We start from the raw sequence: 25,631 nt of genomic DNA, 5'->3' as shown, positions 1-25,631 counted from the left end.
AGATTCATGCAGAACAAGGTGTTTTGGAAGGAGGTCATTGGAAGTATAAATGTAATTCATCTATTTTTTTGTCATTTAATTAGATCTTTATTAGCTTATAAATCCACATAAATGTTTTTCTCTGTCGATTATGTGCTTGACTACAGTGCCACAAGCACATACGCTCAGGGACCAGAGGACCACTGAGAATAAATGTAGAAATAAAGTGCAGTTTAGCCTTATGTTTTTCGAGATATTCGTCCCATCATTTAGTTAGCTGTGGAAAAAGGCTCACAACAGAGCTATCGTAGATTGACAAACCGAGGAAAAAGAAAGGCTAGCACCCAGACAAAGTGATCTGTGCAGACTGTACCATGTTTCATGGAGTTGTACTGGCCACTTTCTGAATGAGAGGTTAGAAGGTGAATCGGGTGGAGGGTGAAGTGCTAGTGTGTGTATGTGTGTATAAAAGCAGAGAAAATGTGCCTGTGTTCTATTAATAAAACCTGTCCTAAATATGTCTGCTTCCAGACAGCCAGCTTCCCATACAACAGCCACTACTCTCTTTTTCCTCCTTTCTTCTCCTCGCATATTCATTCTCTCTCGTTTTTTCTCACTCATAATTTATGTGCTCCTGTCTCATATTTATCCTGCATTTAAATTTCACACAGAGGAGAGGCGGCAGCAGTACGCCAGTCAATAGAAGTGCTAACACTTAACGACCCCTGCCGAAGCAAACAAAAACAGATCGTTGGTTCTTCAAACAGCTCCTTAGAGATCCACCTCGCTGGAATGCTTGTCATTGTCCTACAAAGCAAAGGAAGGAAGCCAAGGACAATTTGTAGCAGTGTCTCTTAAGAGTTGCTGTGCTGGAGATGGTGGCTCAGTAATGTCCTCCACTGCGTCGTAAAACATGTTTTTGCAGATTTAAATTCTTATATTCAGAGTCTACAGCTTTGCCACACCTGCTAGTAACAGGTGAATTAATGCATTTGTACTAAATATTTCTTAATGACCGTGATTTGTTTAAGAACGCAGGACAGAATGGGATTTTTGAGTCACTTGCTCTGTTGGGTTACCGCTGTATCTCACAGTTTTGGATCATGTATGTGCGGTTCATTTTTATGCTGATTCAAACCATTTTCACGACGCTTGGCTGTGAATTCTGTAAATTGTTTAAAATCGTCTGCTAGGCAAATTTTTATCTTGCTGACATTAACATAAGCTTTGTTGAAATTGTCAGAAGGTAGTAAGAAGGCGTTAGTAAGAAGGAGTTTAAAATTGCAAAGTAATCAGTAACAATCTTTTTTACTGTAAGCCATGGTTTTGAAGTAAGCTTGAGTTTATATATATATATATAATTTGAATTATGGATGTTGTACTTTAATAATCCGTTTTTTTATTTAATTTGAATAAAATTATGAAATAATAAATCTTCAAAATAGGCTATATATTTAAAAGTATACATTTTAAAAGTGTTTTTTGTCTTTTTTTTTGTCTTAGCTTTGCTTTGGTTCCAGTAAAAATGTTTACAGGGCAAGTAGAAATCGTGAACTGTCATACATTGTAATTTTGCTCCACAAGTGCCATTGCAATAAATTGAATACTAACATGCTAACAGATTTATTTATTTTTTTATATAAATATAATTGTAAATGTAATACATTTGTATAGACTTTTATGGTTGCCATAAAGAAACACATTGGCTCAAAGATTACCTCTGGTTTGCATCTACATTTGAATTTTTTAATAACCATTTTACCTACTTTTTTATAGAACAGTGTGCACACATAGCTATTAACCTTAACATGGTACATTTACCATCAACGAATGTTTGTTAGTCATTGTCCAGTGCTCTGTCATCTCTGAAGGTTATTCTAGATGTTTGTTTTTTCTTTATAGACTGCACAGAGTGCATCAGGTTTATGGCTAGCGGGAACCCACTTAACTGGAGACATGGATGTCTGAGTGACATTTCCGCTTGAGAGTGATTGATCTGGCAACTGTGTGGAACCGTCATTTTATTTACATCCTGATTGATCTGAATTGCAATGGGGTGGTGATCAAGGTCATTGATTGGTTGATTGTGTTGTTTGTCAGATTCACAGAGGCGGACACTCTGGTGATGGGAGATGTGACATATGGGGCCTGCTGCGTAGACGACTTCACTGCCCGGGCACTGGGAGCTGACTTCATGGTGCATTATGGACACAGTTGTCTCAGTGAGTTGGAATTAAAGTTACAGTTCACCCAAGTTGAACATTCTGCCATCATTTGCTCACCCTCATTTGATTCCAAACCTGTATTTAGCCTGATTTGCTTAGGTTTAACTTTCATTTTAAGACAGAATGGTTGCTTTGACACTGTGTGTGTGTGTGTGTGTGTGTATATATATATATGTATATATATATGTATGTATATGTTAAAATAAAAACCATGCATTAACAAAACAAATAATGACAAAAGCACCGAACAAAATTAAGAAACCTATAAAACTGAAGTATGTTTAAATAATATAAAAATTAAATATGTATAAATAATAAAAATAAAATAAGAGAGGTGTGAAATTTTTCTTTTGTGTTCTGTAGAAGAAAGTGTAGCAAACATGTTTGGATTCTTCGTAGCTCGGTTTTAGAATGTTTCCTTATTCCTTAATGTATTTATGGACTACAAACCCACAAATTAATTTTCATAAAAGAAGATATCTCATCTATCATCTTTCCATGTTCCTGCGGTTTCAGGGTCTTTCACTGACGGGCAACTGAACGTTTGAAAAAAATAATAATTCAGAAAGAGACCAAGAAATCTCAGTGGGAGTTACTAAGAGCAAAGGTTGGAGACAGTCGGCCGGGGTTAGGAGAAGTGAAGATGTATAGATTTACTCTTGAAGTGCTTTGCAAAGCTCCTCTCAATAGCTCAGTATGGTAGCCGTTATGTGTAAGGGATAGCAGATGTTTTGAATGGGCCTGCCTGCACGTGTGCTCAGCAGATCAATAGTGAACATGCATTAAGGGTGTCCTTTAAAAGGCCTGGACGTGCAAGCCTAGAGGAAGCCGCTCTCTTACCCCCTGCTGCCCGTCAGCAGCACAACATACAGTAGAGGAAATGCTAAATCAATCCTCCCAAATACCAGAGCTGGCCAAAGGAATATTAATCTTTCATCTGAGGGCCAAAGCTTCCTGCAAACTTGAGCATGCACACTTATACACAGTCAAACGCTAATTGTCAGTGTTTGCTAAAAATGATAATAGTGTAACTGCTTTAATGCTGTGCATAGTGTATATAAATGTATATTTACCGAGAAGTGAGATACACCTGACAGAATTACTTAAAATAATCAAATCTTTGTGGAAGATTTGATTACAAAGATCCTATTTAAAATGGGTTGATCTAGACAATAAAGTCTCTGCATTCATTAATGAAATGCCTTTAACTGAAAATTGAGTGTTTAATATTGTCATATTGACACACTATTGTCCAAATTTGATACTGTTCAGTGCTGTGACACAATCTGTACTGTTAAATGCGCTATATAAATACAGGTGATTGACGTATGGGACATATACTTATAGTTTTCTTGTTTTTAAATAATCAAGTCTTAAAGGTTAGCTTTTATTTTTTGTATGATGATTTTTTGGCAAGTGATAAAGCAGCAAAAATAGTGTTCATTTTGTCACTAAGAAAATATTGTCAGTGATTTATAGTACCTACATATTGATTTAAGTCTATTTTATATATTGATAGATATTCACATCCTATCAAAATGATGTTGAATAGTTGATCACCATTTGCATTTGAAAGCCAAACCAACATGAGATCCACCTCACTCGCATTTCTGTATATATGCTTGTGGTTAATTGTGGTTTCATAATGAAAAAAAAAACACTGTGTCTGAGAATTCTGTAATTGTTTTTACAATTTTAAGAAGCTCCTCAGTCATATCTGCTTATATTTAACCTCCTTAAAGGGTTAGTTCACCCCAAAATGAAAATTGGACTGTGTTTATCTTCGAAGCATCCTAGGTGTATGTGACTTACTTCTTTTAGACGAATCCAATCTGTGTTATATTAAAAACTGTCTAGTCCCCTCCAAGCCTTTCCATGGAGATAAACTGGTGTTGGCTGTTTACACTTTGGAAGACCATCCATAAAAAAAAATCATCCTTCACACAGCTCCAGGGGGTGAATAAAGGCCTCCTGTAGCGAATGTGTGTTTTTTGTGTAAAATAAGAATCCATATTTCAAACTTAATAAACACCTTTTTTTTCTCACTTCCTCTGACTGTAGCAGTCCCGGCGGATGACATAAGATGTATTGCGTTGCATGATTAGTGACGAGTGTGGAGAGAGAACAAAATAAAAATGTGGCAATGTTTCAGTATAACCCAAGAGGTTTACATTTGCTAAAGTAAAGAAACTTTGTTTCCTTTGCTACTACATTTCCCAGGCATACGTCCTACGACATTCGCTGGGACTGCTTCCGGTTACCAGCAAAAGTAAAAGAAGAATGTTTATTACACTTGAAATACGGATATTTATCTTACAAATATACATGGATTCACTACAGAAGGCCTTTATTTACACGGCTCCCCCAGAGCCATGTGAGGGATGTTTTATTAGATTTACATGCGCATTATTTATTTTTTATTTATTTGAACTGTTGAAAGGAAACCACCACCCCACTGCAATGATAGAGGTTCCAAGACAATTTTTAACTTCAGTTGAATTCGTCTGAAGGAAGAAAGTCACGTACACCTAGGACACTTTAAAGGTGAGTTAATCACAGCTTTATTCTCATCTTTGGGTGAACTAACCATTTAAGAAAACAATAGAGAAAGGAAGGAGACAAGGGGATGGAGACGGTGACTGAATTCATGACTCTTATTGACAACAGCTGTAATTGCAGTGAGTAAGTGCTCTCAGTCTGCTGTGCTAATTGGATAAGGGAAATGGATCGATTCCACTTAACTTCAACCCCCTGGCCCATCCACGTCTTTTTCTTTTGTTTTCTAGCACCTGCGGAAAGAGGTTATTGCCTCTTGTGTGTTTCATGCGTGTATGAAAATAGCCTTGTATGTATGTGCATTCTGACAGTGACCCACTTAAGTACAAAACTTTCAAGAATAAAACTTTTATTGCCACAGTCTGTAAAATCTCTCTCCCAGAAGTCTTTCTTTCTCTCTCTCTCTCTCTCTCTCTCTCTCTCTCTCTTTCTCCACTCAGCCACTTTCTTTAGTAACTAACTGTAAACATTGTCTGTGACATCTATTCAGTAGCTCTGTTCTTAAACCTCGTTAGCTGCCTCATTGTTTATTGCCTATGACGGCAAATGCCTTCTAAGGGATCATCCTAACTGCCACAGAAACATATTCGAGGCACTACATAGGTAACAGCTCAAAGAAGCAGCTTGACATGCAGTTCAGTCAAGCTGTGATGTTAGCATGGCGCTAAGCTAACAGTGCAGTACTCTAAAAGCATAATGATATCACAGCACACAAACATTTTGTGTAAAAAAAAAAAATAAAATAAAATAAAAAATTGTATTTACACTGAACTATCTTTAACAATACTTGTAAGTACTGAAATTGCATATTACTATATAATCAGAATTTTTATTTTCCAGCGATTTTGAAACAACATTTTGTTTACCATTGGGTAAAAAAAGAACATACTACTTGTATGTTCCACTGAAGAAAAAGTCATACAGGTTTTTAACTATATAAAAATTATTCAGTTTCAGTTAAATTACTCCTTTTAAAATATGCAGTGCTTTTCAAGATATGGACTCTTTTATAGATGTCTCAGCAATGTGCGTTTGCTAAGACGTCTCTGTTGATCATACTGCTTTGAGAGGTAAATTTACTTCCTTTTCTTGCCGTCTGTTCTTATATAGTTATATGGGCTCCGTGTTTAAAACATTCCCTAAAGGTGGCATTTGCCTAATAGCAGTGAAATGGCCATTAGAGCAGGGGCTTTAAAGAGAATGCTACAAGAAGAGCAGCAATTATGACCATCAGCAGTAAATGATAATGTAGATGGGAGAAGACTGAAGCCCGCCTTTCTCTTTCAGCTCTGCTGTCTTTTAAATGGGGTGTGAAATGAATGGCATTAATAGCAATTGTGCAATTTTCTCTTTTCTTCAGTTACTGTCATCGGTAAATCAGAGGTAGGTTGACTAGAACTAACTTTTCTGAGTTTTCAAGACATTTATTTACATTGTTGTAAGTTTAGAGTTTATGACGATGAGCTATTACGTGCTTGTTTGATCTAGTACTGTATACTGATATATACAGCATATATGCTATATATTTATACTACATACTGGTTGACAAATTTTTCAAGAAATGCAGTATGCAATTTCAGATGGATTTAAAAAGGAATGGTTCTTATATCCAGGATCTTTTACTCATTCAATGGCATTCCAAAGAGTTCTTTATTCTGTGGAGCATTATTTGGACCCCACTGACATTGCAGTTAAGAAATTAAATTTACATTACCTCCATTAATTGAATAAATAATATTAAAGAAGCAAAAAAGCATAGCTGATGAAAATTTTTTATTGCACATATTGTAGAGGTAGCGTTATAACACGTGTGTGTGTGTGTGTGTGTGTATGTATATATGTGTATATATGTGTATGTGTATATATATATATATATATATATATATATATATATATATATATATATATATATATATATATATATATAAAAAATTTTACGCATTTACAGATCTTTCTTGGACCAAAGTGATTTGAGTGCATCTGATGTCCTAATTGCGACTTCCAAAATCATGAATACAAACTTGACAGAGGGACTTGATTGCACCATTTGATTTGTGGGATCATTTGAGTCTGTAGCGCAATGTTGAATGCCAAATTTAGATTTTTCAGGTTACAGAAAAAATGGGAAGTCAACCTACGAATATGATGAGTGAAATATGCTAATGTTGTTTGTGTCTTCAGTCCCTATAGACTCAACAGAGGGCATCAAGATGCTGTACGTGTTTGTGGACATCCAGATTGACACTGCCCACTTCCTGGACACACTCAGGTTCAACTTTCCCCCTGGCCACTCGCTCGCCCTCGTCAGCACCATCCAGTTTGTGGCTGCTTTACAGGTGACCTTTGACCCCCGCTTCTTACTCAATGATAACTTTTCCCTGCGGTTAAAGATGTTCTCTGATTCGTTTCCTGTCTCTCTTTCTCTCTATCACTTACCTTCCTGCTTCAAGGTCTCTGACAGCATATAAGGCTTGCCGTGTGTGTTTGCTCCTATAATAGTGTGTGTTTGTGTATGTGGGTGTGAAATGCAGTTAAAGTTATTTTGAACTGCACAAGAGGAGGAATTATCAGAAGTCATGTTGCACTCAGCACTCCACCTTACATAAGTGTGAGATTTTCTTCCCTTCCTTTTTTTTTTCTTGTTTCGCTCTCTCCTCCTCGCTGTCGGTTTCACCCTCCTGCCTAAAAATGACCCATGCTATTCCTGGAAATAGCACGGCCTGTGTATCGAGTGTGTGTAGGCCCATTCCCATGCTCTGGGTGGGTGCTGGGGGTCAGAGAGGTGTGATTGCACATGGTTTTATGTGTTTTTGTTATTTTATCTGCTCATCAAAAAACTAAATCTTAACCGTAATGTCTCCGCCCCCGTCACATTACTGCGGCTTTCTTGCCTTAATTTATTTGGCACCATTTCTTTGCTTCCTTTTTTTGTTGAAAAGGAAAGCCTGTAGGTGTTGGGAGATGATCTGTTTCTCCGATTGTATCTGTCTCTCTTTCCTTCCACTGAAAAGGTGTTGTTATATGTTCCAAAGCCAGAGCTTAGCCAGATCTGCAAGCTTCTCTCAAAACTGACTATATTACTACACAAACAAACAGCCTTTGTTTACGAGTCTTGAGTTCAAGAATATATTTTAACATCAGGAGTAGTTTGATTCAGCAGTATTATGGCATGAGGAGCATTATAATGAATAAAAGCCATAACAGTCCGTTCACATGCTGTGTAAGTTGGCATTTGAAAGTTAATAGCATTCACAAAAGAAAATTAGTTTGTTCGTTCAGTTGATAGGGATTGCAAAGACAAATATGTAACAAAATATTAAATCTCACTATTTAAAGTAAATACTGAAACTTTCTATTCAAAGAATCTTGAAAAAATATATATTACAAAGTATGAAGCAGCACTACTGTTTTTAGCACTGAAAATGTTTCTTGAGCAACAAATCAGTATTAGTTTAGGGTCCTGTTTCATAAAACAAGTTTCCCAAATTAGCCAGGCTTACTTCAGTTAGCTGTGCAGATAGATAGTTGTATGACATTATTTCACGAGAGCTATAGAGAGCAGAGCAGATGGCTGTTTATGATTTCAAATCGCTCTTGTGGTACTTTGGTGTCATACAGTGATTGGTATGCAGCTTCAAGTCGAACGAACAGTTTCATGTATTTGCATCACTTTGATCTTTCTCAGCGCAAAACGCCACGATTGGACGATTATGTGCAATACCTGCATTTTATTGGTCAGCTACTTTTAGGCAAAAAATAATCATGTCCAGGATGCCCACCACACACCAGCTTAACTAATATTTTACCATTCAGCTGTACAATTAAAGATTATCACGAATACAATCATTTAGTCGTGTATACAGTAGTATGTACCCTCTTGTTCTCTCTCAACTTTAACATCACACACAGATGGTAACGCAATCTTTCTAAGCTGCATCCTATCTGCACCTCTTCTGCTGCTATCATCTCTATCATTTTCTGTGGGTCTCTGGAATTGTCAGTCAGCTGTCTTCTTCTTCTTCTTCTTCCGCTTATCCGGGGCCGGGTCGCGGGGGCAACAATCTAAGCAGGGACGCCCAGACTCCCCTCTCCCCAGACACTTCCTCCAGCTCTTCCGGGGGAACACCGAGGCGCTCCCAGGCCAGCCGAGAGACATAGTCTCTCCAGCGTGTCCTAGGTCTTCCCCGGGGCCTCCTCCCGGTGGGACATGCCCGGAACACCTCCCTTGGGAGGCGTCCTGGAGGCATCCGGAACAGATGCCCGAGCCACCTCAGCTGGCCTCTCTCGATGTGGAGGAGCAGCGGGTCTACTCCGAGCTCCTCCCGAGTGACTGAACTCCTCACCCTATCTCTAAGGGAGCGCCCAGCCACCCTACGGAGGAAACTCATTTCGACCGCTTGTATCCGAGATCTCGTCCTTTCGGTCATGACCCAAAGCTCATGACCATAGGTGAAGTAGGAACGAAGATCGACCGTGAAACGAGAGCTTAGCCTTGCGGCTCAGCTTCTTCTTCACCATGACAGACCAGTACAGCGACCGCATAACTGCAGAAGCTGCACCGATCCGTCTGTCTATCTCTCGTTCCATCCTTCCTCTCTCGTCGAACAAGACCCCAAGATACTTAAACTCCTCCACCTGGGGCAGGAGCTCCCCACCAACCTGAAGGGGGCAAGCCACCCTTGTCGGCTGAGGACCATGGCCTCAGACTTGGAGGTGCTGATTCTCATCCCAGCCGCTTCACACTCAGCAGCAAACCGCCCCAGCGCACACTGTAGGTCTTGGCCAGATGTAGCCAACAGAACAACATCATCAGCAAAAAGCAGAGAAGCTATTCTGTGGTCACCAAACCAGACCCCCTCCGGCCCCCGGCTGCGCCTAGAAATCCTGTCCATAAAAATAATGAACAGGACCGGTGACAAAGGGCAGCCCTGTCGGAGTCCAACATGCACTGGGAACAAGTCTGACTTAATGCTGGCAATGCGAACCAAGCTCCTGCTCTGATCATACAGGGATTGGACAGCCCTTAGCAAAGGGCCCCTTACCCCATATTCCCAGAGCACCCCCCACAGGACACCATCAGGTTGACATCAGGTTGGTACTGGTCTTCTCATTTCTAATAACTGGAAAAATTCAACCCACTCTTCCCTATTCAATAAAAATTATTTTGAGTTTCATGCTATTATGGAAACAGCTCCTGTTAAATTCCATATTGTAATGATTTATCACCTTCATGGTCAACTGGGGACCTTTATTAGAGAAGCTGTATGGGCTTCTGTCCGCATTCTCTGTGGATGAAAGTCCACCTGTAGTCTTTGGTAACTTTGAAATCCATCTGGAGAAGCCTTCCACTTTAGGCAACCAGCTTGACTTAATTTACGCATGCAGTTGTACCACAGACAATATGAAACCTCTTGACATCTCTGCTCATTTCTTTATTAAATTTAACCTAAATATTACTATCTGTGCACGCTTTCACACTTGTGTCTTTTCTGTGTAGTGTCACCCTCTCTTCCCTCACCCACCCATTCCTGATCTCTGGATCTAAATACAGCAACTGACACCTCTATGGTTGATTTTAAGTTCTTGTTAAGACAATATCTTACTAGTTTTTCAGGAGTGATGTTAGCATTTCTTCCTTCAATCAATCTTAACCTTTGTGAATCCTGTCTGTGGGATATCATTTTATACCAGAAGACAAAAGTGCTAGAAAACAATAATGTTATGACCTTCCCGCTGGAGATCCTGCAGTCAACAAGATATTCGTAATATGTTTATTTAATTCTAATGGACTGGACTATTTGGTTCATGCCTTCATAGACGATTCCTTTATTTCTTTCACAGAATGACCAACTGTACTTTAACCAATCAGGTTTTAGCAGCAGCCATTTAACTGAGACTGCCTTGCTGTCGGTCATTGTAGTCCTGAAGACAACAAAAGCTGATTCCAAATAATCAGTTCTTATTCTGCTAGATCAATGTAAATCATCTGATTCTTCTGTCTACCATTACCAGTTCAGCACTCCACTGCTTTGAATCCTACTCCTGAGGAGGAGTGGTATCCAAAGAACATAAACTGGTCACAGGGTTTCCTTAGGGATCAGTGATATAGTGTATGTAGTGACCCCTCCTCTTCACCACATACACTACATCACTGATACCCATTATTTAAGCATGTGGTTTCTCTTACCATTTCTATGCTGATGACACACAGCTCTATCATTTATTTCAAATTCATACAATCCAATAGTGGCTGCAATGATCTAAGGCTAAACATCTTGGCACAGATGAAGGAAGCTCAACCTGGCAAAGAGCTTCTCGTTTTCCCTGCCACTTCAACTCTACAGCATTATTTCATCATCCTAGTTTCATTAAAAAATATTTTTTGGTTACCAGCTGACCTTCAAGTACCATATTGTAAAGACAGCTCAATCAAGCAGGTTTGCATAGCACAACATCATGAGGATCAGGCCCTTTCAAATGGAGCATGCTGCACAAGTTTTTTCCCAGGCCCTTGTCATCTAGCCTGGACTATTGCAATGCTCTTGATTCAGAATGCAGCGGCACAACTGGTCCTCAACAAGACAAAAGAGCCCAATGTTACACCTCTTTATCTACCTGCACTGACTACTGGTTGTGGCTCGCATCAAGTTCGAGACATTAATGTTTGCTTACAAAACAGCCACAGGTCCTCCTACTTCTGCCTCACTTTTATGAATGTACACCCCCTCCAGAACCCTGAAATTTATAAGTAAACAATACATCACGGAGAGTTATTTTCGTTCACCTTTCCTGGCTGGTGAAATAATCTTCCCACAATTGCAGTAATTAACAGAACACCCAACGGTGTCAGTGTTTACCTGACAACAACACTGATTTAATCCCATATCCGACCTATTTGACACTTACATTGCATCTCCTACATGAGGTAGACAAAACTCACGTGTTTAAAATTTTGTTCAAATTGTGAACCGATTAAATACAGAAAGCAAGCAAAGAGCGCTCTTTTTAATATAATCACTACAGCTGTCATTGAGTGGCAGTGCAATTGGCTACATTGCTCAGCGTGTACAGAGTCAAATTGGTCTTGGTTGTTGGACCCCCAGCCCACATGTGCTTATCACGGTCTGGCCCACACCCTCACCACTCCCTACGCATAAATATTAATCCTGATTTAATTGTCTTTTTGGTAGCTTTATGATGTAAGTGACCAAGAAATTGCATGCACATTGTTTATTCCGCACTTTGAAAAGAAAGGATACAGGCTAAAGTGCGCCCTGGTATCTTTGTGCATGTAGATGAAGAGCACATACTGCGTACCAGTACCGTTTTTTGTGCTCTCCTTTGACTCGCAGCTGGCCCTGAAGTGAAGTTCGCGTCTGAAATGTCTCCCAGTTGATGTGGTCGTAAAGACGTTCTGCAACTGAATAAATGCACTTCTTGTCAAGAGAAAAAGTGACAAGCAGCAGTTGTGAGTTATTTGGTTACTAGCCCCTCGCCATTGTTAATCGCATTAATTAATTTTTTAATAATCTGAAAAAATTAATCGTACGCATTAACACACTAATTATGACACCACTAATATATATCTTTAAAACAATCTTTTAATGTATTATTGACTAAAACTCCCAGGGGTCGAAAATCACACCAGCGTAACCAGCTTCTTTTTTTCATCAGTGCAAAAGACATTAAAAATTCTCAGTTGATTTGCATCATACTGCTAAGTCTAATACATCAGTTGAAATGACTTTGAAATGTCTATTATTTGGGGAGTACACTCACAATAAAAACACATTTTTTTGCTCTCATTGCTGATTTCACCAATAACTCTTCACTCGAACAGTTTTTTTTTTTGTTGTCTGTGGTCTCATTGTAAACATTGACCCTCAAACATAGGTGTATACATCACCTTGTCTATGTTATAATGTTTGATTTAGGAGATGCAACACAAAATACATAATTTGGTTAGGGCAGAAAGTAAAACGGTGGCCATGGCAACCATGGGGGGATTTTTGCAATGGCTCAATTTCTGAAAATGCTTAGGGTCACAGGCTATACAATTGTACCAAGTGAACATTTTCTCATATCACGTGCACTATATATGTGAATGATTACTAAAGGATCATGTGACGCTGAAGGCAGGAGTAATGGCTGATGAAAATTCAGCTTTGTTATCACTGGAATATATGTATTTTAAATAAATAGAAAATGTTAATTGTAATAATATGTTATTATTACAATTATCACTGTGCTTTTGATCAAGTAAATGCAGCCTAAATAATAAAAATCACTAACCCTATTTCATATAGATAGATAGAGAGAGAGAGAGAGAGTGTTTGACTAAATTTGGACATTTAAAATCGTCAGCAAAAAATTGCTCTACAAAATGCCAAAATTAAGTCTGCCCTTTAATTAAAACTTTATTCAGTGTGAACATAACCCTGCCCTCGGACCTTTGACATTACTGTTTCTTGGTTCAGTAACTGCAGATTTATGGATATTCCATCCAAGAACCACCTTTTCTAAAAAGGTGAAAACCCGTGGCTTGGTTCCAGATTGGGCACAGGCTTGTGCACCTTTTTGGTGGGAAAAAAAGTTGCTTCCTTGCTCTCAGCGTCCCTTTCCTTTCTCTTCTCAGGCAGCCAGTGCAGAGTTGAAGCCAGGTTATGAGGTGTTGGTACCTCAGTGTCGACCACTTTCTCCTGGCGAGATCCTCGGATGCACGTCACCTCGTCTGGAGAAGCATGTCAATGCCATCATGTAAGTAAAACAGTTCTAACAGGCTAATAGGATGTTCTAATAATAAAACTTAGCAAAGAACTTTGCTGCAGTACTATAGCTGTTGCAGGCGCAATGATATTATGCAGCGCCTGAAATAGTCCCCAGCATTTTTTCCCCAAGGTGCTCAAGGTTATGCTTTATTGTTGGTATGGTTACAGCTGAAATCATTTCAGGTGTACATTGTGTACAGCCTGTATTCACAATAAAACATGGCCCTTTATATACAGTATGAAAGCAATATTGACCCTGTTTACTTCTTTAATACGTATCACTGGTTTTATTGTGCACACATTTAATAGCGCATGTTATTCAAGAGAACAAGAAAATACGTAAACTCTCACCAAAATCATTTTCATTTTGTTTAAAACCGCTGATTTGACCAAGGCCTTAATGTGTAGGCAAAATAACACTAACCACTAATCTTATATGCTTCTTATCAAAACCCAATCGAATTCCGATGGATAACATCAAGACCCGCCTCACATTATTACCTGTGGAATATTGTTTCTCTCTGAAATGTCACATTGCGTAAGTTAAATGCGTTGCGAATGCAGTTTCAAGCTGTCTTTAATGAGAAGCGTGTCAAGTGCTGTTGTAACACAGACGAGACATTAGGCAGCAGATATATGTGTGTGTGTGTGATCTATTATTCTCTGTATCACACAGTGGCTGTGAGCAGCAAGTTCTGCTCCTGTGAGATAGAGGGAAGCCTCCTGTCTGTACAGTGTGTGTGTGTGCTTTCTACCTCTTAATCCAGCGTGCAGAGTCTGTGATGAATGTTAGTACGTGTGTGTGTGTTGGGGAGAGGAGAAGAGAATTGATGCGTGTTTACTTTAATTTTCACCCATCACCTCTTCGTCGGGGCGCCTGTCAACATTAGACATACACAAGTGGTCATGTCACTGACCCCCAAAATGACACGGCTATTATGCAAATAGCCTTTTTCATAGATCATTTACTTTTGTCCTCACCCTCAGCGATCAAATTAAAAACTTTCTCTGACACCTACGTTGTAGTAATGTGATGTTATATTGCAAAGCCGAATCGCCACCATATAATTAACAGCTAATTAAGCTTATACAGAGCCTGGCTTTCTCATAAGAGGTAATATGTTTGCCGGGGGTCTGAATAAAGTCCCATGGTGAAGATGATTGCAGCTTTGTGTTGAAAAATTACACCGGTTCATGGCCGAGCAGCACCTTCATAAAGTCTCTTTTGAGTTGGGCGGACCGTGAGGGCTCTGTATTTAATCAAATTTGACGAACGCCACAGCTCTTCACGCAGACCTCTGGTTTCCACTCGGGATTTCTTCTGAAACAAGAGGGAGCTCCGTCTCATTGCCGAAGGCATAATGAACTGAACTGTGGGTGAATGGGTCGGTGCTGCGAAAAGCGGTTTTAAGAACTGCAAATTGGGCCATTTCTAATCTTGTATTCTCAAAAGTGCCATCTCCACGAAATGCATCAATTTGTGGTCGTTTAAGTTATACTGTTAAAAGCTGAGCCGGAAAACCCGTGAGCGTTTAATGCCTTCGCTATAAATGCAATATTTGTAATAGAGGCCCTTGAAAGAGACAGTGCAGTAATCCGGGAAAATTGCTGTGTTTTATTATGGCAACATATAAAGGAAAATGAAAAATTTGTGTGAAGGGGGAATTTTTTTGGGTGAATGACTGTGTCCAACAGCTAAGAAAAAAAAAAAAAAGGAAAAAAAAATCTTCCTTTGCGGGTAGTGCACTATACTGCACTAGGAGATAGAAAGGCATTCATTTTCAAAGGTAGCCCATAGTTCAGTGATTTTGCTTCTATGGTTGGTGGAAAGAATTAAAATGGTATCTGACAGAGATCTTGAAAAAAGTCAGTTGTTTCACCTTTTTAGTATGTGTTTCCGTTTCTACCTTTTTCTAACTTAAGTGTTTCTTTACCAACAGGCAGGCACCACCACCATTGGAGTTCGCAGCAGACTTCCAAGGGCTTAAATGGCTTAAAATACTTAAAACAATATACAAAACAACTTCTAAAATAAGCTAAAACAACAAAAAATCAAAAAATATCTATATTTTAATTAGTTCTTTCAACAATTGTTATTTTATCTTGGGAACTGTGTTTATTTTTATTGGAAATAAGGAAATATCAAATGTGGAATTTCCAGACCAGAAAAAAGATGGACAGTTATATAATTATTATGATTTTTTTCAATATCAAGCTACAAACTTTTATCGAACAGAAATTTCTAAAGGGGAAAAAAAGATATTTTGTTTTAACATTTGAAACCAATAAAAACAACTGTTCTGTTGAAAATAAAATAAAACTAAAATTTAATCAGTCATTTTAAATAGTACAAGAAAAATTAAGGCATTAAAATAATAATAATATATCACTATGAGATTTGTAATAGATTGCATTTAACAGTGTCATTAAGTTATTAGTGTTTTTGAAGATTATTTCGAAGTAAAACAATACATTTGCTCTAAATATTAAATTAATCCAATAATATCTATCATTAGCTGAGAGCTGATATAGTGAAAATATATTGTGCATCCCTACTATTTGTTTCCCTTTGCAACTATAATGCGATTTTTCTACCGCAGCCGGTATGTTTGAGGGACAAGGAGAATGAATGATAAAAAGCGGGTTTTTTCTGCCGCTGCGTGTGTGTGAGAGTGAAAGATGGCTGCTTTAGCCTTTGCTCCGGTGGGCCCAGGGGGATCCCACCCACAGTATGTTCCGTAGTGTTTCATAAACGTGTCTTAATTAGCCTTTCTAATTGCGGCTGCATTCCCCAGGGCATCCATCAGGTTTGCCAGGTTAATCTATACTCCCATTAACTATGGCAGGTCTTCTCCTGTCGGCACAGCAGAGGATAATCAGCGTGTTGAGTTCTGCTTGCGTGCCGTCCGCGTCATGACCTAATCATATCACGCAGGTTTATTTGTGGAGTAGCTGGATCGTAGCCCATCAGCCTCCGTGTCTATGACTCGCTTTCCGCCTGGCTAATGTTGCCGTGACTTTGGAGCGAGTAGGTCTCGTCTTGATTGCTTGCTGAATGTTAGGACGGTTCTGATCTGGTTTATGAGTCCTTTAGGCCGAGACCCATTGGCCTTTATATTTTCTTACGCAAATCCCAGAGTTAGCAGAGTTTTTTCCTTCTGCCCACTCAGTCTCTCAACTAATAAAATTGTTTCTATCTGCAGTTATCTCGGAGACGGAAGATTTCATTTGGAATCCATCATGATTGCCAACCCAGATATACCTGCATACAGGTAAACCGATTTGAAATTGTGCAGTTTTTTTTTTTTTTTTCCTAAATCAAGCATCATTATTGCTGTAGCTCATAATAGCCTTCAACCATTTTATATTTGGTCTACAAATGTTTTAAACTGAACCTTTTTTAATCTTAATCCCATTAATAACATATAATACTATATCTAATACCTGCCACAGTGATTGAATGAATTATAGGCTGGGAATAATGAGCGCAAGCTTTGTGTGACAGCTCGTACGAGATTCCCATAATTCTGCATGTTTCGTTGCATAATCACAATGAAACAATTAAAAAAATGTACACTTTTTTTTTTTTTTTTTTTAGACCAGACATCTGTTTGGCTGCTATTATAATATAAATAAATAAATAAGAATAAAATAAATAATACTATTGTTTTCATTTAATATGATTATATTATATTATATTATATTATGCATTATTATTGTTGAATCAAATCATTTGGTAACATCTTGTGATTTAATACTTTTTAAGGTTTCACTTTATATGTACATTTGTAATTAATTTTGGTAATTACATTTATAATTACACTATTGACCCATTCCTTGCACCACCAACCCTTAAACCTACAGAGACCACAAAACCTGTCCCTAACCTTACCTGTTTTGCAATACAATATGACCGCAATAAGTGCATTGTACCTATTTTTTGATGCAAGCACATAGTAGTTGAGGTCTCTACATTAAAATGTGACCCTTTAATGTAGAGAGATAATGAAACATTCAGTGGAATTTCCTTTTTGGTTACAGTTATACGTAATACATTTTTGTTCATTTTAAACTTTAAACATTTTAAACACAAATGTACAAAAAATGTATATGAAATTTATATGAAATAAATGCCATGGAGAGAAGGATCCAAGCTATTAATATGGATCAAAATTTTAATTTTGAATAGGGACCAAAAATAGCAACATCCTACTATAATTTTTTCTACAGAAAATTGTTACAAATCTGGTTTATGATAGTTTTTCTGTTTTCTTAGTATCTTAGTAATTGTGTTGTCCTCATATCTGTAGGTATGACCCATACAGTAAAGTATTTTCTCGAGAGTATTATGACCATGAGGCAATGCGGGCCACCAGACTGCAGGCTATAGAGAGCGCCCGCTCAGCCCAGAGATGGGGCCTCATCCTCGGCACCCTTGGCCGTCAGGGCAACCCCAAAATCTTGGAGGTAAGACCGTCTGCTAACTTTTATCATACAATATGTTTTCTGTTAGTAGAAAGATGTCTGTCTTCCTTGCTTTGTTCTCTTCTGCACCTTAGCTGAAAGACACACACACACACACCCTGCGGCATTTGGCCGGGAGGAGAGATCACCAGGGGCGTTAATCGATTGCTGGGGAGGGGAGGGTCGTCTTTTTCTTCGTCGTCTTCTTCTTCTTCTTCTTTTGCTTCTTCACATTCAAATCCTTCTCTCTTTGTTCTCTGTCTCTTTTCATCTGTTCATTTGTATGTATTTGGATTGGACTTTGTTTTGGCAGATTTTTCCCCTTTTCTAGTTTCATCCTTTTTTAATTGGTATGCATAGAGAAGACGAGCGAGATGAATTCAGCACCTAGACAAACAGACAGTGGATGGTGATTCTGGGCGACATCTCTGTAGCTCTTGTCAAAAGCTTTTTCCATCACTAAAGCTATTTTTATTATTGTTTTTATGTATATGAAATAATATATATATACATACAATGAGTGCATGTGTGTATATATATATATATATGTATATATATACTGTATGCCACAGTTTTAGAAAATATAGCTGAAAAGCAGAGTAGTAAATCAAGTGCTTTTATTTAAGAAATCTCTCTGGGTCTATGAAACACATTTCTGCATGTTATGTATTTGGCATATGGCTTAACAGTGAAGAGCATTTGTAAGCCAGAAAATGTAATACACTTTTGTTGGTGAAGAAGAGTAGATTCTGCCGTCTCCGAAACCCCAACCCCATTTTTTTTTTTGTGCTTTGAAGTCACCCATTCACCTGAACACCCCCTCACTGATGTCTGGAGGTTTTTGCTGGTAATATTTGTGGTCCACTGGGTTTCACACTTCAAAGTGTGTGGGGAGAGTCTGGTAATGCATTACTTTATCCTGAAGTGAGCAAGAATCGTGTTATTATTCACTTTCCTCCTGCCTATCACTAGGGAATGAATAATTAGCATAGATGGTTAATGAACAAATAAAGGCACATTAGAATGTGTTTATTTATTTAAATGCACATTTGTTTTCATGATGTAGGAAGGAACTCCTATGATTTCGGTTGCTGTTAAATAAATGATGAAGTGTGTCATTTCTGTACCACTAGCATCACTGGTAGTGGAGTAAGTTTTCACAACAGCGCTCTTTGTGCTTGACAATAATTTTCACAATTTAGCATCTATTTTGTAGATTTCCTAAAGGTAAAATAATACCAGATATCTGCGAAAGGGAACTATTTACCAGAAAATTATGATAGCTAGGACTTCCTTTTTTCACGCTTACACTTGACACTTTTCTTTCCTCTTAAATACGGCCAGAAATGTTACAAACTTGCAAAGAAAGGGTGTCAAAAACTTATATGAGTAACCGTTAAAATCTTCGTTCTTTTTTGTTATGCATGCAGCTTGATTTACACTTTTACAAAATGCGCATGCAGGTCATTTTTTGAATTATTTTGCATTAATTTTTACATTTTATTATTTAAAAAAATCAATTGACAATGTGTGTATATATAAGCGTCTTATTCATAGTTACAAATGACTTATTCATTTTCCATCCAGTGGTCCATCTTGTCCTCATCTCTATACTTCAGCTGTGACATTATCACAGTGACACCAAAGTAGGAATTGAAATGACATCAGAAATGCCTTTGTCTGACAAACTGCAAGAAAGCGAATCATCTCAGTATAATTTTTAGTAGATTGTCAGATAAGACAGATCTTCTAAACAGGACAGCAATGTGCTTTACAGGCTTGGGCAAAAATTGAGCTGGATCATGATCAGATGATATGGGCTTTGGGAAATGTTCAGTTGGAAATCACTGTAAGTCTCTGGTTGTACATGATATATCAAAAACATCTATGTTATACTGACTAGGAAAGCATTTTTCATTAACAATCAGAAAATTCCCACAATACGGTAGATATATTTCCATCTAAAGTTATGTATTAAATTTATGTGCAAAATTGGAATCACATAAATCATTTGCGAAATAAAGCACTATTTCCATCCAGTGGGCTGAAGAGAACAAAATAGTCACTTCCTTATTGACTTAATATCTAACTAAATATCATGAAGAAAACTAACATTTCTTTGTATACAGTAAATGATGAGCTTCGGTGTTATCTTATTTTCGGAGCATGCTCTTTAGGAACTTGGTTCTGGGAGTTTATTATAATGAAGCACTTTGACTAGACTGTGCTCAATCATTTTATAATGACAAACTAACTAGCATTTCAGTTGTATGCAGTCCGATGGCAAAAGTCATGACTTTTTTTGATGCGCATTAAGGAATTATGTTTATTTTATTTTTATTTGTAGTTTTTGCGCATGTTGTGCTTTTGTTTTAGTTTTTTTATGTGCAGAAGTTATGTGCACCATTGCATTTCTATCCAACTTTTTTTTCTTTTCTTTTTTTTGATGTTATATCCCAAAAAAATAGGTGCGTGAAAACATAGCTACTGTTTCAATTCGAGATGCATCAATATTAGAATATTAGAATACTGACATACTAACCATCTGTACTGTTATGATTTAAAAAATTACTAAAATTACTAAAATTGTCCATTTTTAAAAAAATCAGTCATGGTAAATGTCAATATATACATCACAGCATTATGATGTACTGTATGAGAAACATTAATTTTGAGATCAGCTAAAGCCTGCATTTAACAGTGTTAATTATTAGCGCATAAAAGATTAACGATTTACGAGAGTGTTAAATGGTGGCAAAAAGAATCTTAATGTATACATAGAGGAAATGAGCATAAGCGATAAAATATGCAAGCAAATGTTATGTGATACAGATAAATGAAAAAGATACTAATAAATGTTGTGCGTACCTACTTCTGATTCATCTCAAATGTTTTCAGTGGGGTTCAGGTCTTTACGAGGACCAGTCAAGTTCCTCCACATCTGACACAGTAGATTGTTTCTTTGGGGAAACTAATGCAGTAAATGCAGTAAAATTGAGCTAAACTGGCCATTTATGTTAGAAACACAGAGCTGATGGTGGTTACTAAAGCTTTGAAGAACATGAAGGGTTTACACAAGCTGTTTACACACGTTCAGATTTTTCATTAGGCGATAGGAAGCGGTTTTCTTATTCTTCAGTAGATTTTGAAAATTCTTGCTTGTAATGATTTTCAGCTCGCTTTCCTCCTACACTGTCAAATCTGTTTGATGTAGGCTGTGCTTGGTGACCTTGAGCCTTGTGCATGAAATTTAGTTGTTTTTATGTAAATATGTGTAATGTTCAGCATTCAACTACTATCCTTTTTTACCTCGCTCTCTTTCTTCAGCACTTAGAGTCTCGGTTGGAGTCTTTGGGTCGTTCGTTCACACGTGTGCTCCTGTCTGAGATCTTCCCCGGCAAGCTGGAGCTTCTGGCAGACGTGGATGCGTGAGTCTCTCCCCCATCTACATGCACAGTCACGCTCTCCATTTCACACAATTAAACATCAACTCCTGTGCATCATATGAAGACTCTCATCCATAAGGTGCACATTAATCTGAGTCTCAGCACACCCTGAGGACAAGGCGAGGATCGACAAAAATATCACTGACGGTGGCAAATATATCAGACGGGGTCACAGGTTTTGTTAGTGAGCTGCTCCTTTGTGGCATGAGTCTTATTGCTGTGGTGGGTTTTGAGATTATTGAAGTTCAGTGGAATGAAAGGAATTTTCTATGGGCTTTTTGTTTCAATGTATGTACCTGTGCAATTGAGCTTTCCCTTGGTCATGGAAAACAAATATCAGGGAATTTTAAAATGGTCGTTTTGAGGCTTGGAAAAGAAATGGAAAAATGCAATTATTAAAAAAATATATATGTATGGTTTTAGGTTTATATTTTTTATTATCAGTGTATTATATAAAATAAATATATTGTATAAAACAAAAAAGATATTCTGAAAATTGTTCATTTATTAAAGTCAATGGGATCCAAAAAACAGTCAATAGAAAAACAGGTAATAGAGAAAAAAAATTATCCATATTTAAAAGTGTTACCAAAATATTAAATTCATATAATTGAAGAATTTAAAATAAGATTTTTTTTATTAAATTGTATTAAAAAAATAAACACTAGTCAACACTATAAAGGCTCCATAAATGTTTCCAAAACTAGGAAGGGTTTTTTTATTTGTATGTTTTTCTCCTTTGTTTCTCTTTTTTATTTGATCTGCTTTGTTTTTGTATTTTTTTTTGTTTTGTCTTTTGCTTTGCTTTGCTCTGTTTTTTGGTTTGGGGGCGGTTACTGTACTCATGCTGAATAGGCTGGTACCATTTAAGAAAAAAAAAAATTTATTTCCATCTTCGTAAAATCATTTACATTTGCAGCGAATCAGACCACTGAAATGACATTTTTCTTTTTCTAAGTGTCGTGAAGTTTCACCAGTCCGGTTGTCTATTTGAGCTATATTTAACAGAGAACATGCCTTCGCTGACTCCTATTTGGTTTGAGCCCTGTATTGTACACACTCCTGCCCCTCTGCATCTGAATTCAGGAGACGGACACGAAGCCCCCCTAAAATAAATGAGTGGGTGAACGAGGGACAGAAAGGTCTGAGAGAAAATGAGGAGGAGGTGGAGGAAAGCGTGGAGGCTGTTAAAAAAGGGAACGAGAGTGAAACAACTCGAAGAGAGCACGAGAGAGAAGATCAACCGCCCCCATCAGTCGTGCCGCTCTCCTGCCACGTGAATGACATCGCATATGTAATCGAACCATAACCATGACCAGAGGAAAGTTACACCTCTATCTATCCTCTCTCATTTCCTCCATTAATGTCAGTCGCTTATGCTGTGACTGCTGCGGATTGGTGTCATCTTGGCAGAAACATGAGGATCCGAGCAGAGGAAGACATTTCAGAGCGTAACGTGAGCGTTGATTAATGCTGCACTGATGATGTATATGACGTCCTGGAGACGATAAGATAAGGGACGGAGCTGCGGTCTGCCAGCAGTCGTCACCATAATGAGAAGGTTAATCGAAATGTCCAGCGTTGAATTGCGAGACCAGACAGGAGTGGACCGGAGTATGATTCCTGGTAGGGCTGCCCGGCTAATTAACAAATGAATTAATCACACCCGTGTACGTTGCGCAATGGAAAAACTAAAAAATCTATAATAATGACAGACGGACCTAATGAGCAAGGTTTCCGCTTGTTTGAAAATGAGAATGAGATATTCAGAATCAATCATTTGTAACTGTTTTAGATTCGCTTTATTCAGTCCGCTTTGCTCCCGTTATTATCAACAAAGCACTGACTAGACAGCATTGTTGATTATAACGAGACGGGAGCATCAAAACAGGACATAAAATAAACGCTTTAATGTACATTCTGTTTATTTGAATTAATAATTACAGATACGGCATCAAGGGAAATAATCGGTGGTTGTGAATGTTGTCAGGTTGTACAGCTCTAATACTTCAGTTGGATGTTTTGTAGCGAGGCCTTTTGCGCTTATGTCGGGCCTGGAAATGTGGAGGCTAAACCGGCAGACCGCAGCACTTGAAAATACAATTCAACTTTAATACTGTAAGGTGTTTGTGGATCCTCTGGCTGGTGTGAAGTGTTTGATGTCTGCCAGGAGGGTCATTCCTGTTATGCAGTGCCTTTTGAACCATGTAACTTTTGAAAAATGAATATGCCTGTGTTGTAATATATGGAGGTGGGAAGACCAGACATTCAGAAATATAGTGTGCTCTTGGCAAGTTGATGCACTTAAAATATTATTAATAAGCTATTTGCACAATGGCCTGACAGCATGGTAATAAAATAAAATAAAAAAAAGAAATAAAGATGAGTGATGTATTCATCACCGTATGAAATTTTCATCGTATGATTTTTAGTGTTTTAGTAATTTTACAGAATATGACGTTTTGAGACAAATAGAATATCTATTTATATAATCTGTCCATACAGTGGATCCATTTAGAAAATCTATTGAAACCAGTGAAATTATTCTAATCTACCATGGTTTCCTTTAATATATATATATATATATATATATATATATATATATATATATATATATATATATATATATATATATATGTATATATATATATATATATATGTATATGTTTAACTACCATTCGAAAATTGTTGATATGATTTAAGTTGCCAATGAAAGAAAAATTCTTCTTATTATTGATTCTTAAACATTTAGTGTGAACCGTGATTTAAAGTGATGGATAACAAGTTCTAAAAACAGCATTTATTTGAAATCATTTGCCACGTATAAATGTCTTTACTGGCATTTCCCCTCAATTTAATGCATCCTTGCTGAATAAAACCTCTTTCAAAAACAAGTAAAATACTGACTCCAAACTTGTAAAAGGTAGGAGTGTACTTTTTGATCATAAAAATGTGCTGCATAACAGGATTGGCCCAGGAGCCTGAAGCTAGGGTTCAACAGAGATGCTAGAAAGAAATGTGAGGAGAATGACCCGTTTGCTCTGAACTCTTCCTCTCGCCCCTCTCAGCATCTTGCACTGAGCATTTTGTTTGAGAACAGGCAGCCCAGGCAGACAGAGATATACATCCTGGAATGTCACTCCAGTCGGGCCAAGATACCTTGTATTGGATGTTTGATCTTACCAGCAGTGCAAAACAGCACGTATACTGTACACTGTCTGTGAGCATGGATTTCAGATATATTCAGAAACTGAGAGCTTGTGTGAGGCAGCCCACACTGAAGAATCGTGTTTCCACACATGCACAGACACGAGACCACTTCAGAATTATATAATTATATATATATATATATATATATATATATATATATATATATATATATATATATATATATATATATATATATATATACACGATATTACATTTTGTAACCAAAACCTGAACTCAAACACACCTGAACATGTTTATCAGTGTTGGCAGGATCATTAGAAAATCTCAGGTAGATGAGTTTTATTGGAACTCCATGGCATGATTTGAGGAACCCTGCTATAAATAGTCAATCTGGACATTTATAAACATTGTTTTAGCTTGCAGTTACTGAGCAAGCCAGGTAGCTTAGCATGCTGCTAACATTAAAACTAAAACTAAAATTTTGTACTGCAGTGTGAAAGAATTTTGTTCTGATTTTATAGACGGCTACATTTTAGCATCTATGGGAGTAACACACCAGAACAGATTACCTTTCACAATATTTTTATACTAACTGATGTTTGCTATTAGCATTTGAGGATATCCCTGCTGAAAAAGAGTCTAAAACCAACATAAGCTGGTCATAGCTGATTTGCAGATTGGTTTTAGGGGGGTTTTGACCACTTCTGGGAGTCCAAGTAAAACCAGCTACTTCCAGCTGAGACCAGCTAAGACCAGCCAAGCAGTTTAGGCTCGTTTTAGCTTTTTTTATTTCATCAAGATAGGGCAAAAACCTTTGATTAGGATCCAAGATTTCATTATCACACATTATTGTGTTTATTTAAGACAAGATTTAGCTAACCTGCATCTACTTGCTCGCACATCTAAAGCAAATCCAGATGGCTGTGTTCTGGAAAACTTCATAAAGTTTCCATCCAGCATTTGCCGGTGCATATACGTGCCCTTTATTGTAAGCCTAATGTAATTACACATCTCTGTCGGCT

At 37.6% G+C, this 25,631-nt stretch overlaps 1 protein-coding gene across 1 annotated transcript in view; it reads left to right on the top strand.

Moving 5' to 3' along the window:
• Positions 1-25,631, top strand: part of LOC122359057 (2-(3-amino-3-carboxypropyl)histidine synthase subunit 1-like) — a 74,503-nt gene that overhangs the window by 35,901 nt on the left and 12,971 nt on the right. Inside the window, exons 3-8 of the mRNA XM_043259177.1 lie at positions 2,080-2,201; positions 6,942-7,096; positions 13,396-13,517; positions 16,732-16,800; positions 17,839-17,995; positions 21,320-21,420. Of these exons, the coding sequence (XP_043115112.1) occupies positions 2,080-2,201; positions 6,942-7,096; positions 13,396-13,517; positions 16,732-16,800; positions 17,839-17,995; positions 21,320-21,420 (726 nt within the window). The remainder of the gene's footprint in view (positions 1-2,079; positions 2,202-6,941; positions 7,097-13,395; positions 13,518-16,731; positions 16,801-17,838; positions 17,996-21,319; positions 21,421-25,631) is intronic.

This window comes from Puntigrus tetrazona, chromosome 15 (assembly GCF_018831695.1).
Source record: "Puntigrus tetrazona isolate hp1 chromosome 15, ASM1883169v1, whole genome shotgun sequence".
Classification (NCBI taxonomy): Eukaryota; Metazoa; Chordata; class Actinopteri; order Cypriniformes; family Cyprinidae; genus Puntigrus; species Puntigrus tetrazona.
Note: the sequence above shows the minus strand (reverse complement) of the source record. Positions and strands in the feature narration are given on the sequence as shown.